The 14,729-nt window shown below is 38.0% G+C and overlaps 1 protein-coding gene across 3 annotated transcripts in view; it reads left to right on the forward strand.

The window, feature by feature from the left end:
• The window catches only part of ROCK1 (Rho associated coiled-coil containing protein kinase 1), an 88,595-nt gene extending 76,079 nt beyond the window's left edge, over positions 1-12,516 (forward strand). Inside the window, exons 28-34 of one of the 3 annotated variants that reach the window (XM_065830319.2) lie at positions 245-315; positions 3,071-3,159; positions 4,866-4,944; positions 5,063-5,324; positions 6,088-6,295; positions 10,186-10,227; positions 10,999-12,516. In XM_065830319.2, the coding sequence (XP_065686391.1) occupies positions 245-315; positions 3,071-3,159; positions 4,866-4,944; positions 5,063-5,324; positions 6,088-6,295; positions 10,186-10,213 (737 nt within the window). In that variant the 3' untranslated portion in view covers positions 10,214-10,227; positions 10,999-12,516. Of the gene's footprint in view, positions 1-244; positions 316-3,070; positions 3,160-4,865; positions 4,945-5,062; positions 5,325-6,087; positions 6,296-9,089; positions 10,155-10,185; positions 10,228-10,998 lie in introns of those variants that run through there. The other 2 variants (XM_065830321.2, XM_065830320.2) reach the window with 2 other exon arrangements.
• Positions 12,517-14,729: the final 2,213 nt, after the last annotated feature.

A 14,729-nucleotide genomic window follows, 5' to 3' on the forward strand; every position in this document is an offset into this window, starting at 1 on the left:
AAACAGCTTCACTTCATTTTGCAGTAACTGTATCAGCAAGTGTTAGCTTGTGATGAAGCATGAAGTGAATGCTTATATCTTCATTTTATTTAGCTGTGCTTTTTCTTCTGCTTTGCTGAATAGGTAATTGCCTATTACTGCATGTAGTACATCTTCCTTTCTAGTAATAGTTTGCTTTTGTGCTATTTTGCTTTATTAGTATAAATACTTAAAATTATTCAACATGTGCTTTTTTTAAAACCAGAATCAAGACTTGAAGGTTGGCTTTCAATACCAAACAAAGGAAATATAAAGCGGCACGGCTGGAAGAAACAGGTACAAATGGATTTTTTTTTTTCTTCCTCAACTCCTTTGGAAAGTTTTTTAGGCATACAGTGAATTGGTTTTACAGCTCCACATTTAAGAAACAAACAAAATAATTTGACTAATTTAATGTGTATACATTATTTATTGAACAGAAAAAAAACCAATAAGATATTCAAGTTCAGTATGAGACCTGTAGTAAAAACATTGTGCAAATTCATGGCAGGTGGGTGAGGAAATGCTTTACAATGAGCATCTTGGAATCATTTAAAAATCCCATTTCTCCTTTGAATAAGCTTCTTCATAGTCGTGTTACTTAAAAAAATAAGCTTTTTGTACAATTTGACAGCAGAGAATAGGGAATACCACACACGTTCTGAAGGCCATGGAAGAGTGTATCACACTGTAACTTGCCACACGACTTCCAAGGACATTTCCATCTCCCTTACTTTTAAAATGGTCAGTCTCTGGAAAAGAACCAATTTATTCTCAGAAACTGGGCCTCTGTGCTGGAATTCCCACTCTAACCAAAGCAGTATTGTTTCGCCTCTACAGAGGTTATGATCCAGTTCCTTGAAACTTCAGATGTTCAAATTGAGATGTCTAGAAGCTTAGAACCAGTTTCTGATTATGTTTTCTGGCTTTCCAGTTGCCCTCTTTGGATATCCATTAGTATCACAAATTGCAAAAGAGAACATGGTCACTAGAGTTTTGTAAATTTTGCAAACAATTTGTATGAAATAGCTTATTTCCCTGCATCCTTCTTACTTCATTAAGAACCAGTATTGGAAATTATTCAGTTTATTCATGACACTTTCAACATAACTTTCTGATTCCTCCAGAAAGATCCTTTTCAGATACTCCCGTTTATGTTCACATTCTACAGTGTTCGAAGTGGTTCCTATGAAGTTTGAAGGGGAAGGGTTTAATTTCTGCCAGAGAAGCACTGAAGTGCTTTAGCTGCTCGATTCCTTCTTTGAAGTACTCCGTTTTTCCATTGGCTATAAAACCGCCACCTATTCTAGCTTGCAGAAAATGAGTGTGAAGCTCTGCCCCACTTCAACTAATGGCTGCTTAGAGCGTTATGCCAGACACTCAGATGAGAGGCAATGCGAGCAAGGGCCACACTGAAAATAATGCTTATCACAGTTTGGAACCTGGGGTTTAACAGAGACCTCAAACACTTTTCAGTTGATTTCTGGTTTCTTTACATTTCACTTTGTCTCCCTGTTAGCAGAACTGCAGGAAATGTACAGGGCCAGGTCGAGAATGCTCTTGGTGCCATATTTGAATAAAACACTGATAAGCGTTTGGATGTGTCTCACAAAACACACCTATTTGTAAATCTGTTCCACAGCTTGTTCTGTTTGATAGCTAAGGCTGCTTGATTCCTGTTGTTCCAGAACTGATTCTCCAGGTTTCTGTCAGACTTTTGGCAGTGTCCATTAATAGGCATGACTCTGCCCAGGCACAAGTCACATGGCTTTATTCTGCTCTGGATTATCTAAAATACTGCGTCATTTTCCTGTCAGAATAGCTCCAGCAGCCTTTTCTGGTTGTCTTCTAGAAATAGAGATTATTCTTGCATCCTCTTATGATTAAAACTTGAAACTTCTGATAAATGTAGCTTCTCCAGCAAAAGACTGCATCTGAGGTTCTTTAGGCATACCCAGTATAGGCCTGCTTAGTTCCCTCAAGACACATGGCAGTTACTTCATTCATGATTTCCTAGTTTGAATAATAATTCTTGCACTTTGAAGGAATTTGAGCTACAGATGGATGCCTCTGTCATAAAGTAAGTCATGCTGATATGATTCCTTAAGCTAGCTGAAGTTCAAACCAGTGAGATACAGTAGTGAGACGCCATGTTGACTTATGTGGACAGCATTTGGGAATCCTCTTGGAAATGGGGCCTGCAAGTCCACTCCCGCTCTAAAACTCACAGTGCCTTATCAGTAGCTTTTTCTTATTCCACAGTACCCCATGCATTCTGGAGTACTCCACCTTTTCAGTGGCATGGGCTAGGTATCATATTTTAATATGCAGATTTTGAGCAGGAAATTTTAATACACTTGAGGGAAAGCAAAAATAATCAGCACATTACCAAACGTTTTTGTTCTTTAACATCTTTGCCACTCTGGAAAAACACTGTGTGGTTTGACCTTTAAAATGAACATAGCAAAAGAATGTCCATTTCTTTTCTTCTGCAAACCTTTCTCTTACTGTCTGGGTGTATTCCTAGATGATTTGAAATATGTACCAGGTCTCTGTTTCTGCTGATTAATTTTGGCTCTTTATTTTACTAGTTCATTAAATTGAAAGTGTAGGAAATAGCTGGAGCTGTGCCAATCTCTTTTAGTCTACTAGTAGTTTGGTGCAATGTACCAGTGAGTCCTGCAGGTCTCTAAAACTAGAGAGGTTGTTTACAACTTTACCAATAAGTGACAGATTCTGCACTCTAGGAGTTTCTCAAAGATACAGTAATTTCCATAGTAACATGCCATTAGCAACTGAAATTTGTGAGTTTATGTACAGACTTCCAGAGTCATCATAAGCATTTTGGGGTGCTACAATGACAATTCATTGTCACTGCAGCTTGTAGCATTGCACAGCTGTCAGCGGTATAGCTGCCTGTGTAAATATCTCCTGATACTAGTTTAAAAACCTTAGTTTACTCAAACTTTTTATGTGCCTATGGGAGTACAGTGGGATAAATGTTGCTTTTTAAAATGCAATTTTAACTTGGTTTTACCCTTTCTTTCCTCAGTACGTTGTGGTAAGCAGTAAAAAGATACTGTTCTACAACGATGAAAAGGACAAGGACCAGTCTAATCCATCCATGGTACTAGATATAGAGTAAGTAAAGTTACTGTTAGTTTTGGATACAAATTGGCAAAAGAGCATTGTGTGTGAGATAACTGATAACAAATCCAGAAGTTTGGAAAAAAAAATCCATAAATAATTTTTAATTTCACATACTGGTTGGAAAATGTCTGTTTATCTGTATTCCAGGGTACTGCTAACAGGAGATACTATTTGTCCTACTGCTGCTAAAAGTTAGAGAAAAAGTTAAATACACAGTAGTGTGGCACTGTCTGTAGTCCCTGCTCTGAATTTAGAGAAATGAAGAGCCTTGTCTTGTTATGACAGTGAAAGGTTAGAGACCATGGAACCTGCATATTATGCTATCTCTTTTTATGATTTGGTGTAACGACTGTTTTTTCCAGTTGCTTCAACAGCTGCAAACTCTTCTCTTTAGCAACCAGTGACAGAACCTGAGGGAATGGCAGGAAGATGTGCCAGGGGAGGTTCAGGTTGGACATTAGGAAAAGGTTCTTCATCCAGAGGGTGGAGGAGCACTGGAACAGGCTCCCCACGGAGGTCTCACAGCCCCAAGCCTGACAGTGTTCAAGAAGAGACTGGACAATGCCCTCAGATACATGGTGTGAACTGTGGCATTGTCACGTGCAGGGACAGGAGTTGGACTCGATCTTTGTGGGTTCCTTCCAACTCAGGACATCCTATGATTCTATGCTTTCTAAGGCAGGGCATGATAGTTGGGGAACTGGCTGTCTGATTTTAGGTCTCATCCCCTTGCTTCATACTTCTTTCTTGTTCTCTGAGAAAGGATCAGTGTTGGTCAAACCCAAAGCATTTCTAACATTTCCAGATGGTTTCTGTTTAGAGTGACAAAATAAATGAATTGTGATCCCTTTACATTGGTTATACATGAGGAAAATTGTGTCAAATACCACTGAAGCCCATCGCTGATACATTGACTGAGTGTGATGTTTGAACAGCTGATTGACTTTATGGAACATTATAGAGTAGTAATTGAAAAAAGGTTTTAAAACTCATGAATACGTCTATCAGTAACTAACAAATACAGTAGTCTGGAAATAATCTCAGACTCAGGAGGTGCTTAACCTGCCAATTGCTTGTAACAAGGAAAAGAACTACTTTCTATTTGAGCTGTTCCTTTTTCTCTTTTCATAAACATCTGTTATGGCAACTGTTGAAAACAGGATGTTGGGATAGATGGACTTACAGGCTTGAGGCTTGACCCAGTGTAAGATGACACTTGTTCCAATTTTAATAGCATTTTCAACAGCTGGTGCCCCAGATTACCTTTTGTGATGATCTGGCATTGATTGCTTATCAACTGATCACATGATTTAGTAAAAAACATAGTGAGTAGTACTATACTTCATATGATTATTTCCATCCAGGGTTATCAATCAGCTTTTCTAGCAGTAATCAGTTAGACCTCCTGGTGTTTTGAAGAAGAATTTTAAAACCTTTTTCACAGGTAAATTTGCCACCATGAATCTTTAGCCCATTGTAAGATAACCTTCTTTCCATGCTATGAAATATTTTGGTCTTACTTGGATGGACAAGATCTATACTGTTTATGAATGAATTCCTAAAATCATTGCAGCCTTGAAGTATATTGTATTGCTTGCATAAATAAGATTTATAAGAATTTCAAAGCACTTTGATAACTATTTAAAAAACATATATAGTGTTTCAGCATTTTTTGATTCATATTTCTTCTAATCTAGTAAGCTCTTCCACGTCCGGCCTGTAACTCAAGGAGATGTATATAGAGCTGAAACTGAAGAAATTCCTAAAATATTCCAGGTAAAAAGAAGTGTGTTCTCATTTCTACTTAATTCTGTGAAAAAGTTTGGTGGCTTCTTTGAAAAGTGTATAAAAGTACATAGTGCTTCAGCAATAACACAGCAGTATTCTTTTTCAGATTCTCTATGCTAATGAGGGGGAATGCAGGAAGGATTTGGAGGTAGAACCAGTACAACCCACAGAGAAGACAAATTTTCTAAATCACAAGGGCCATGAATTTATTCCAACATTATACCACTTTCCAGCCAACTGTGAGGCCTGTGCCAAACCTCTTTGGCATGTCTTTAAACCCCCTGCTGCCCTAGAATGTCGACGATGCCACGTGAAGTGCCACAGAGACCACTTGGATAAAAAGGAGGAATTAATTGCACCATGCAAAGGTATGCTCACGCTTTTTTTGCATTCTATGTTCTTTGCATGTTTAGCCAGACCTGCTGAGCTATCAGAGGCAAATAAAAGCACTTTAGTTTAAAAGTTTTATACTCTTTAGTTTGTTTTAATTTTAGATGTTAAAGGTGCTGTTAAAATAACAGATTATTAACACTGCTTATGAACAGGCAGTTGTGGCAAGCCTCTGTAGGGAGGCCTTTGGTGGTGTGACTGATGTGGCTCTGCCGAGGGCCCCGAGAGCACAAGGGTCCCTAGAGGTTTGTGCCCAAGCACTGAACAGCTCTTTGGTTCCCAGACCATTCTCTCTTACACGTGGCCCACGTTAAGGACAGTGCAGTGGCCACGTCACCAAGCTGTGCTAAGACCTTGCAGAGTGGTTCTTCAGGCACTTCATGGATTGGAGTAAAGGTTTCCTCTCTGTGCTCCTGTGAAGCAGAATATTTGGGGTACGTACTATAGAATTCAGGCATAAGGCAGCCATACAACTTTCCAGCTTATTAAGACTGCAATTAGTGTAAGTTTTCTCATTTCTTGAATATTAATGTTAGACTCAAGAATCTTAATGCAGTGACAAATAATGAAAGAAACTATTCATAATTTCTCCTGCTGTTTGTCTTGCAAAAATACATAAATAATTCCCATACAAGTACATATATAGGTGCCATTGTTCTTTCCAGTGGCACACCTGGTATATCATAATTCTTATTTTGATAAGAAGTCCTAGTTTTCACTGAATCATCTTCCTCCTTTTAGTGAGTTATGATGTAACTTCAGCAAGAGATATGTTGTTATTGGCATCCTGTCAAGATGAACAGAAGAAATGGGTAACTCATTTAGTAAAGAAGATCCCGAAAACACCACCGTCTACTTTTGTTCGTGCTTCTCCTAGAACTATGTCTACGAGATCCTCAGCAAATCAGTCATTCAGAAAAGTTGTTAAAAATACTTCTGGAAAAACTAGGTGAGAAACTACAAAAGCTGCATCTCTTTTTTTAACTAAAAAAAAAAAAAAAAATCTCTTTATAAATCTTATATAATGTGAAATTGTAAAATAATTCCATAGTTATGATGCTGAACTGCTGATCTAAATCTTTGGTCAAATCCTAAAGGAAGGAACAGGCAGAATCCTCCTGCTATTGTGGCAAATTTAGAGGTTCTTTGGATCTAGGAAGGTACTGCAGGAATGGCAGTGCCTGGCCTGCCAGTGCATGTGAGGGAGCAGGTTGCGTTTTTTCCTGTTTAAAGGGAAGGCTCACTAGATACATCAGCGATGACTTTGAACTGCAAGGCTGATCCACATAGTCATTCATGCATTGACTCATAGAGCTTGTGTAAGCTAAAAGTCTTCAGCAAATGGGGGTGAAATGAGAAACTTACAGATTCTCAGTTTGGTTTTATGTCATTTATTTTGGTGTGAAGCAGTTTAAGTATCAATTCCATTCTTTCCCCCTGCTTACTTACTCCCTGTTTTCTCCTATCACAGCGGTTATTTTTGTAAGCTGCTTGTGACCCTGTGTATTAACCAGGGCAAGATTTAAAATACACTTTTCAATGCTAGGCTACTGTAAGCTGATTTTTGACCAGTGTTAAGTTTTCTCATACAGTAGGCATGTTCCTTTCCCCCAAAATAACGAAGTGGGTTGACAGTATAAAGTGGAAACTGATGTGTCAGTAGGGCAAGAGTCTTCCTAGATTGGCAGTGCTACCAAAATAAATGTTCTGCAAACATACCTTGCATGAAGAGTAGAAAAAAAAAAGCATATCATGTTGATACTTAAAAGGACTAGGTAGAATGATTTTGATACCAAATGGTCAACCCACCATCAATTGTGTAAAAAAAAAAAAAAAAACAGAACTGGTAATGTAAAATTAATTAATACAGTTTTAAAAGAGTTTTAAAAATGTGAAATAGTGCTGGTCAACATTGTTTTAGCAAAAGAGATGTCAAATTAACTGAGAATCTTTTGATGAGGTAGTATTCTTGGACAGTAAAAAAACCCCAAAACAACCAACTCCCCCAAAAACAATGAGCCAATGGGGCTGGAAAGAATTATTATAATACATTGTTTACATGCATCTTTAAGCTGTATTAATTGGAACAATCTAAAACAACACCTGGGAGATCATAGTCCTGATTGTACATTTTAGACTCTGTTACTGAGTGTGCAGATGCTTCCCTTTGCCCTGCCAAACGTTAACTGTGTAGACTTCACTTTGTAAAGACAGTGCATGCTGCTTTATTTCCCATTTAGATATTTAGAGTTGTAGACTTTACTTTCTTTTCCAAAGATTGTTTGTATATTCTGAGTATGCTTTCCTTTCCATTTGTCCTTGCAGGGTCCTCCGGTAGCTGTAGTTAAGTAGATTTTTTATTAAGCTCTGTTGTAATATTTGTTTCCAATTTTTGAGCTTTACTGCAGTTACTGTAATATACCCCATGCTAGAGTGTGAAAGGGGAATTTGCATGTGCGTGCACACAGAATTTTAAAAAAGTGGGGTGAGGTTAAAAACCTGCTATAGGCAAAACAGCTCTGGTATTCAGATGTCTCATAGCTGTTAGCTTTTCAGCAGATTTTTTTTTTTTTCAGCATAACAATGTAATTTCTCAGGTTTTTCATTTCAAGATCTTAACTTTTTTTCTAGCCATTTTAGAGCTAATTGGAAAAGCACAGAAGCTTTCATGCACAATCTTTTATGGGAGCAAATCCATTTTCTTAAATCAATTCATTGATTCTTTTTCATGCTGTCTTAATAGAGATGCTGGTTTGGGGTTGCCTTTAGCAAGAACTAGTTTGCAGCTCACCTTTTATAGAATGCACAGATTTACATATTTCAAAATTACAGTAGCTTTTAAAGGAATGGGTCTGTTTTGGGAGATAGATTATTCAGACAATTTCTGTTATTAATCCTATTGACATTTGTTGTGTGAGAGTGTTAGAGAATCATAGAAATACTCAAGTAGTGAGCTGGAACTTTTTTTAAAAATGGGAAACACCATCTTTAAAGCTCTTTTTTTTAAGGTCATAGAGATACAATGAGCCTAAGAGCTTACCAGCACCAGGAGGAGAACTGCACTTTCCTGCACTTTATCCTGTGTCAGCTCATGCTTCACAGATTACCACAATAAACTGATCTATTTTCAAGCAGAGAAATAATCCAGGAATGTTTTCACTAAAGAAAAAGCTAAAAAAACCTAAAGCATAACAACAAGAAAACTCCAACCCTAACCCCACAGAAGAAAAGCATGTGGTTTTCTGTTGGCTTAGAAAGTTGCAATGGTTCATGGAAGAGTACAGAAAGCACCAGATTGGTCTCAAGAATGGAAGGCGTGAAGGGTGAAGACAGTCTTGTGCACTAGTGAAGTATCAGGTCTGCTCAGCTGTTCAGGATACTGCAGCCTTGCATTTTCTCCATCTGCCCTTGTGTACAGCCTCTGTTCACACCTTTCTCCATCACCCAGTGGGATCTTCCAGGTTCTTGGGAAGAAATGCAGTTCTCTGGCTATTCAGAAGTTAATACCCACATGGTATCTTATCTCTTTTAACTCCTTGAATTTTTCTAACAGACTGTGGTGTCAGTCAGTTAACATTTAAATTACTCTTCTAGACTGAGCCCAAATCCAACAGTGAGTTTGATGACATAACTGATAATTGACCTTAGAAATCTTGCTTCTTAATGATGTTTAATACTGACATCACTTCTTAGAACATATAATTAAATTACAGCAAACTCTGTTTTACTGCTGCATATTGTAGGCACCGAGTATGGAGGAAGAAGCATACTGAGCTTAAGCCATTTAGAGAGGCACAATACTTGACCAGCAGAGTGCTAGGTATGTGCGTGCTGCTGGCCTGTGGTGCTGCATGGAGACACGTGCAGGAGGCAGGCGCAGCCCCCACACCTCACTGATGCTTGAGGAACTGCTTGGGCAGCTTTGCGGTGCACTCCGTCCCCATCAGACCACTGCCACTGGGTTGACTGGAATGCAGGGGGGCTTGTGTGGCACCTGCAGACCATTACAAGCGAACAATCAGAAGATTTTGAGTAACACTGAGCAAATAAGCATCAGAAAAAGGTCAGATAGAAACCTCTCTTTCAGGCTGTTCTACCACTGTGGACGTTTTGTGACTTTCTCAGGCAAATTTGATGTTAGTTGTGGCTATGAAGTAAACAATTACTGCCGTGACCTAGTATGGCCAACCTGTACCCTGATATCACATGCCCATCCTGTATGTTTAGACAGAAGAGGCACTGGATTTATTTTAGGAAAATTCACTTCTGATGTACCAGATGTTAAACTTTAGATTATTAAATAAATTTACAATGGATCTTACATACTGAACACTTAGCTGGTAATTGCACAGTAGGCTGAGCTAATCTGACAGCCTGTTGCTACTTAAATGGGAGGATTTTCCCTCTCTGTCTTCCTTTCCTGCTCTTCTGTCCTTTGATCTTGGGTAAGTGCTTGAAATGATCCATTTTGGACTCTTCCATGAAGGTCCACAATTTAGTATCCAGGCTGTCAAAAAAATGTAGACTAATTTTGCTGAGCTAGTGAGTGGATCAGCCCGCAGAGAAGTGCAGTGATGGCCAAAACTGAGGACAGGTAAGTAGGAAGGGTGCTCCCCTGGGGTCAGGAAGGTGAGGAAGTGGAGGAAAGAGCAGTGGGCCCTTTACCATTCAGGAGACAGCAAATTGTTAGATCAGCTTCTGTGAACTCAAGACGTTGCACCCTGCAGTTCTCATCTTGACCTCTTTACCTAGACGTGGGACTAAGAGCAGCAGTTATGATTTTTATGGGATATACATGTTTAGCTTTTAGTAAGTGTCTGAAAATTGTTCTCTTGTCAGACAGTACAGCAGAACTTCACCTCAGTGATGGAGTCCTACCATGTAAGCAGACATTCACTGTTTTGTCAAATGGATAACGGACTTTAATACACGCTATAGACATTTTGGTACACTTCATTTAGGGTCTGATCCACGTTTGCAGTTGGTAGGCAGCACATCACTGGCTTCATAGAGTGGTATATCGGACACATTAAAAGGAGCTTCATGTATAAGTTCATCTTAAGTTCTGTTCCTCATTTCAGTAACTCATCACAAATGAAGATGAATCAGAACTCACGGTGAACTTGCTAGTATTTGCAGTAATGCTTCTGGCTCTTAATCCACACTTAATAGTTTATAGTATGCTAATTTAGACACATCATATCAGCACAATTGAGGTGTTTTGTTTTAATATATTTGGACTTGGGCACCTGATCAAGTTAATGCATGTTTACAAACAAAAAAACCTGCATCAGATGAGCTCTGGCAACTGCATGTGCGTGCTCTTTGACCTACTGAGAGCCTATTCTTGTCCTGCAAGCGAGAGGGTCACCTTGCATTTGCCATGAATACACCCACAATTGTTTACTTGTACAGCTGCAGTAATATTATCATCTGTCTGATCTCTGTGTTCATTTAATGTTGTTTGAAATTAAGAACAGTTTGTGGAAGACTGTTTAGGTATGATCTTAGTATTGTACCATGTCAACTGATTTTTTTTTTAATGTAAAATAAAGCATTTTCTTCAGTGAAGCTCTTGGCAAACGTGCTCTGGTGTTATGAAGCTGATTTTTTATATTTGTTATTAATTGTTTGTTTTCTTCTTTGTTACAGCTAACCACATGTACAGTGCTTAATGGAATGTCATGGGATGCAGTCTGAGAAACAGGGCTTTTTTTAACCACACAGAGCAGTGCAGACGGGCTGTTGTTCCTTTCAACATAACTATCACAGGCTTCAGGGTTAAGATTGCTATTACTGTCTCCTCCTTGCTTTGGCACAAAAGCACGCTGAGGGTGTTTAATTGCGGGTTTGCCTAAAGGTAGATTAGATTAATTATTACTATGTAATGCAAGTTAAAGCAAATAAAGCTTAGCTAGGTGTATAAAAAAAGGTGCTGCCTTTTTGGATTTAAAAAAAAGCCTGTCAATCATGATGAAATGCAGCCAACTTTCTTCGTATCAGTGAAAGACAAGGACTATTTACCCTGTGAAGGGGATATTTATGTCAAGACGAGCATATGAAATGGAGTAGAGGAGGGTTTCTCGATGAGAAGGACTGCAATTGCTTTCAAGACTCCAAGTTGTGCTCTTGAAGACTGCAGAACTAGCTTAAAAATGAAGCCTTATCACTTGAACTTCAGTGCCTTCACTGCAGAGTTCTTAACAGCCTTAATGCTAACCACCCACTATGGAATGGATCAAAGTGTTAAATATTTTACATTATGCTTTACAGAATACTGATTCAGCAGGTTTGTAAAGGGGGGAAACAAGTAATTGCCTTTAATCTATGCATTTTTGCCAAGCCATACTGAATTATTTTACTATTAGAGGCATTAGAAACTAACAGTAAAAAGAACCACCAAGTTTGGAAGCGTATTTTGGGGTACATCATTTCTATAACTATGTAATGTATTGCCTTACAATTTTAAGTGATAACATACATTAAGTTAACAAACATTTAAGAAATATATGCACTGTTTGAAATGTAAATTATTCTTAGAACACTTTTACTGGGTTTTACATTGTCCTTTTAGTGCCTTAATTTGAGATAATTGTATTATTGCCATGTCAATAAATGTAGAAATCTAAAACTAAACAAAGGAAACCTCTCAAAAACTACTGCATATCAGTGGTTTTTACTGAATTTTAATTGGTTGAAGTATTGTAGATGCTAGATATATTTTCTAAATTAAGTACAATCTTTGAATGAGAATTCCTCTTACAAAGAAAGACTGATTCTGGTTCATAAGCCAGGAGATGTGTAGGCAATGCAAAAGAAAAAAAAAGGCATATAATGCAGAAGCTCTGGGTAATTCAGGAATTTCGGTAAATGCTGTCAGACTCTTGCTTTGTAGCAGGAATACATTCATGGTATGGCAGTATGGTTTTGTTTTATTTTATTTCTTAACCAAATACCTCCTCAGTAATTTATAATGGCTTTGCAGTTGTGTATTAAATAAGAAGCACTGGAAAACTGATTCGTCCTTAGGACGATTTGCATGTTTCAAGTGGTATTGAAAGCCGCACTGATGGATATGTAATAATAAACATATCTGTTATTAATATGGTTAATGACTCTGTGCTCATTTAATGAGAAATAAAGTAATTTATGGAAAGACCCTTTTGAAAATGACTGGCATGGTGTTTTCTCCTAACTGCAGCTTATACACCTTTCTAAGCATTCAGACATTGCAACAGCTTCTAGTGCAAGGTGCATTTGCAACATAACACATAGGGGACTCTGAAACATTTTTTACTATTCTACATAAATAAGCAAATACCATATTAAATACATTTTTTTCATTCCCTTGCTCTTATGGCTTGTTGTAGTAGCCTAATTTATATTTATTATTCAACCGCCACCCTGATCTTGCCTTGTGATTGCTTCATCCTTATGTTGCAGGTTTTTGCAGCTGCAGAAATCTCACTTGGGCAGAGGAACTCTGTTCAAAACACGAAAACCTGTGGGGTGGTTTTTGTTGGTGGGGTTTTTTGTTTGTTTGGCTTTTTCTGAACAGCCTGTGCATCCCATGAAGCTAGCTGCCCATAAATCTCCCTGGGTAATCCACCAAGGCCTCAGAACCATGGCACAGTAAGGACAAGTTACATGCGAATGACTGTTATGTCATTTGAAGGTCACAGAACTGGTACATAATAGAAGCAGGTGACATGGTAATTTCAGAAAGTTCCTCTATGTTGAACTTGCTGTATCAGAAATGTCAGCAATTTTCCAAGCTGTGGATGGAGAACACTGCAGACTACCTTTCAGATCACCTGTCACATTGACTGTCCGCTTGCAAAGCAATACAAGGCATAATTATGACCTGCTTTAGTCTATCACATACCCCGAGGGGAAATAATATAGTAATACGATTGAATGTGTCTTACTGAAATACATTATAGTAAATTTAGAGTAGTAGAAAAGACCTATGGTCATGTCATTCTCCAGACCCAGATCAGGTGTTTGGTTGCTTTTCTGCTTTCATTTCTGTGTAACTGGCTAACTCTACATACTCAAAAATTCTTGCTTGAATAATTTCCTAATAAAAAAAAGTCATATCTTGCATATTTTATGAATCTGAAAAATCTCATAAAAACTGTTACAGATAATGACTAAGGGAAAGAGGGAAATATTGTGGAAAAAATGGGCTAACTACAGATTGACACATAATATAATTTCCATAGCTTTGTAGCAATACTGAAATTCTGCTAACCTTTTAAAATGCTGATTTTGCTTGGGAAAGAAGCAGCAGGCATACTGAAGTGTACAATTACATTGACTTGTATGTCTGAGATAAGTTGCAACTAAAATGCTGTAATAATAAAGTCTAGACGTGAAAATTACAGTTTGCGTGTTCTGGTACACTGATGTTGGCACTTGTTTACTGTAAGCAAGGTGCCTATCTACAGGCATGGCTATACTTTGAATAACAAATTCAGCCAAATGTTTCTACTGTTAGCACAAATAATGTCTACAATCTCAACTGTGCAAACAGATATTTCAAGGGAAAAAAAATAGTTATTAAGTCTTTAGCGAGCATCAGCTTTACCATCCAGAAAAAATAAAAAAAAAAAACAACCATGTTTGCTGCTGTGTTTGCTACAGCTCCACTTTTTCCAGCTCTTGCTGCTTTGTTTTGCTTAGCTTTACCCTTGTCACTAAGGATTCCTCTCACAGGAATATTTTGCCTACACTCATCTAATACAGTGCCAGGAAGTCATCAAGAGATGTGAATGCATAAGTTATGAAGAGTTGGCATAAATCAACCTTTGTTCATACCAGTGAAGCTGTAGTTTTACACAGTTTGAGAAACTGGGAAGTCTAGATTCTTATTTTTTTTTTTAATTGGCTCCACCTTTTTTCTATTACTGTATTAGGTTGAAATTTCATTAACATTGATAGAATGCCAAAGTCTGCTCTTTTTCGTTCCCTCTGAAGCCTCCCTATTCCTGCTGAAGAAAACAGGAAAAGAAAATGATAAAGAGTAGCCAACTGTCACAAAACAGTAGGGTAATAAGAAAAAGATATGGCCTCTCTCACAAGCCTGATTTAACAGCAGCTACTGAGGCTGTGGCCAGAAGGAAGTCAGCAATCAATGCAGTTCCTGGGAGAGTAGGGGTAACAGGTGCTCTGCTGAACTTCACTGGGAAATTATCTACTAGTTACAAACATAGAACATGCAGAGTTTGTTCTTTTTCCTTCCCCATAGAACGCAAAAAGTTTGAAAAAGACTGAAATGCAACATATTACACTGAAATGGGCGAGATATTGTGTATGTTACTTTGAAGTTTCCTGGATTGCTACGTTTTTCTTTACCCTGCCATTACATTTTCTGTATCATC

Source organism: Patagioenas fasciata, chromosome 2 (genome assembly GCF_037038585.1).
Source record: "Patagioenas fasciata isolate bPatFas1 chromosome 2, bPatFas1.hap1, whole genome shotgun sequence".
Classification (NCBI taxonomy): Eukaryota; Metazoa; Chordata; class Aves; order Columbiformes; family Columbidae; genus Patagioenas; species Patagioenas fasciata.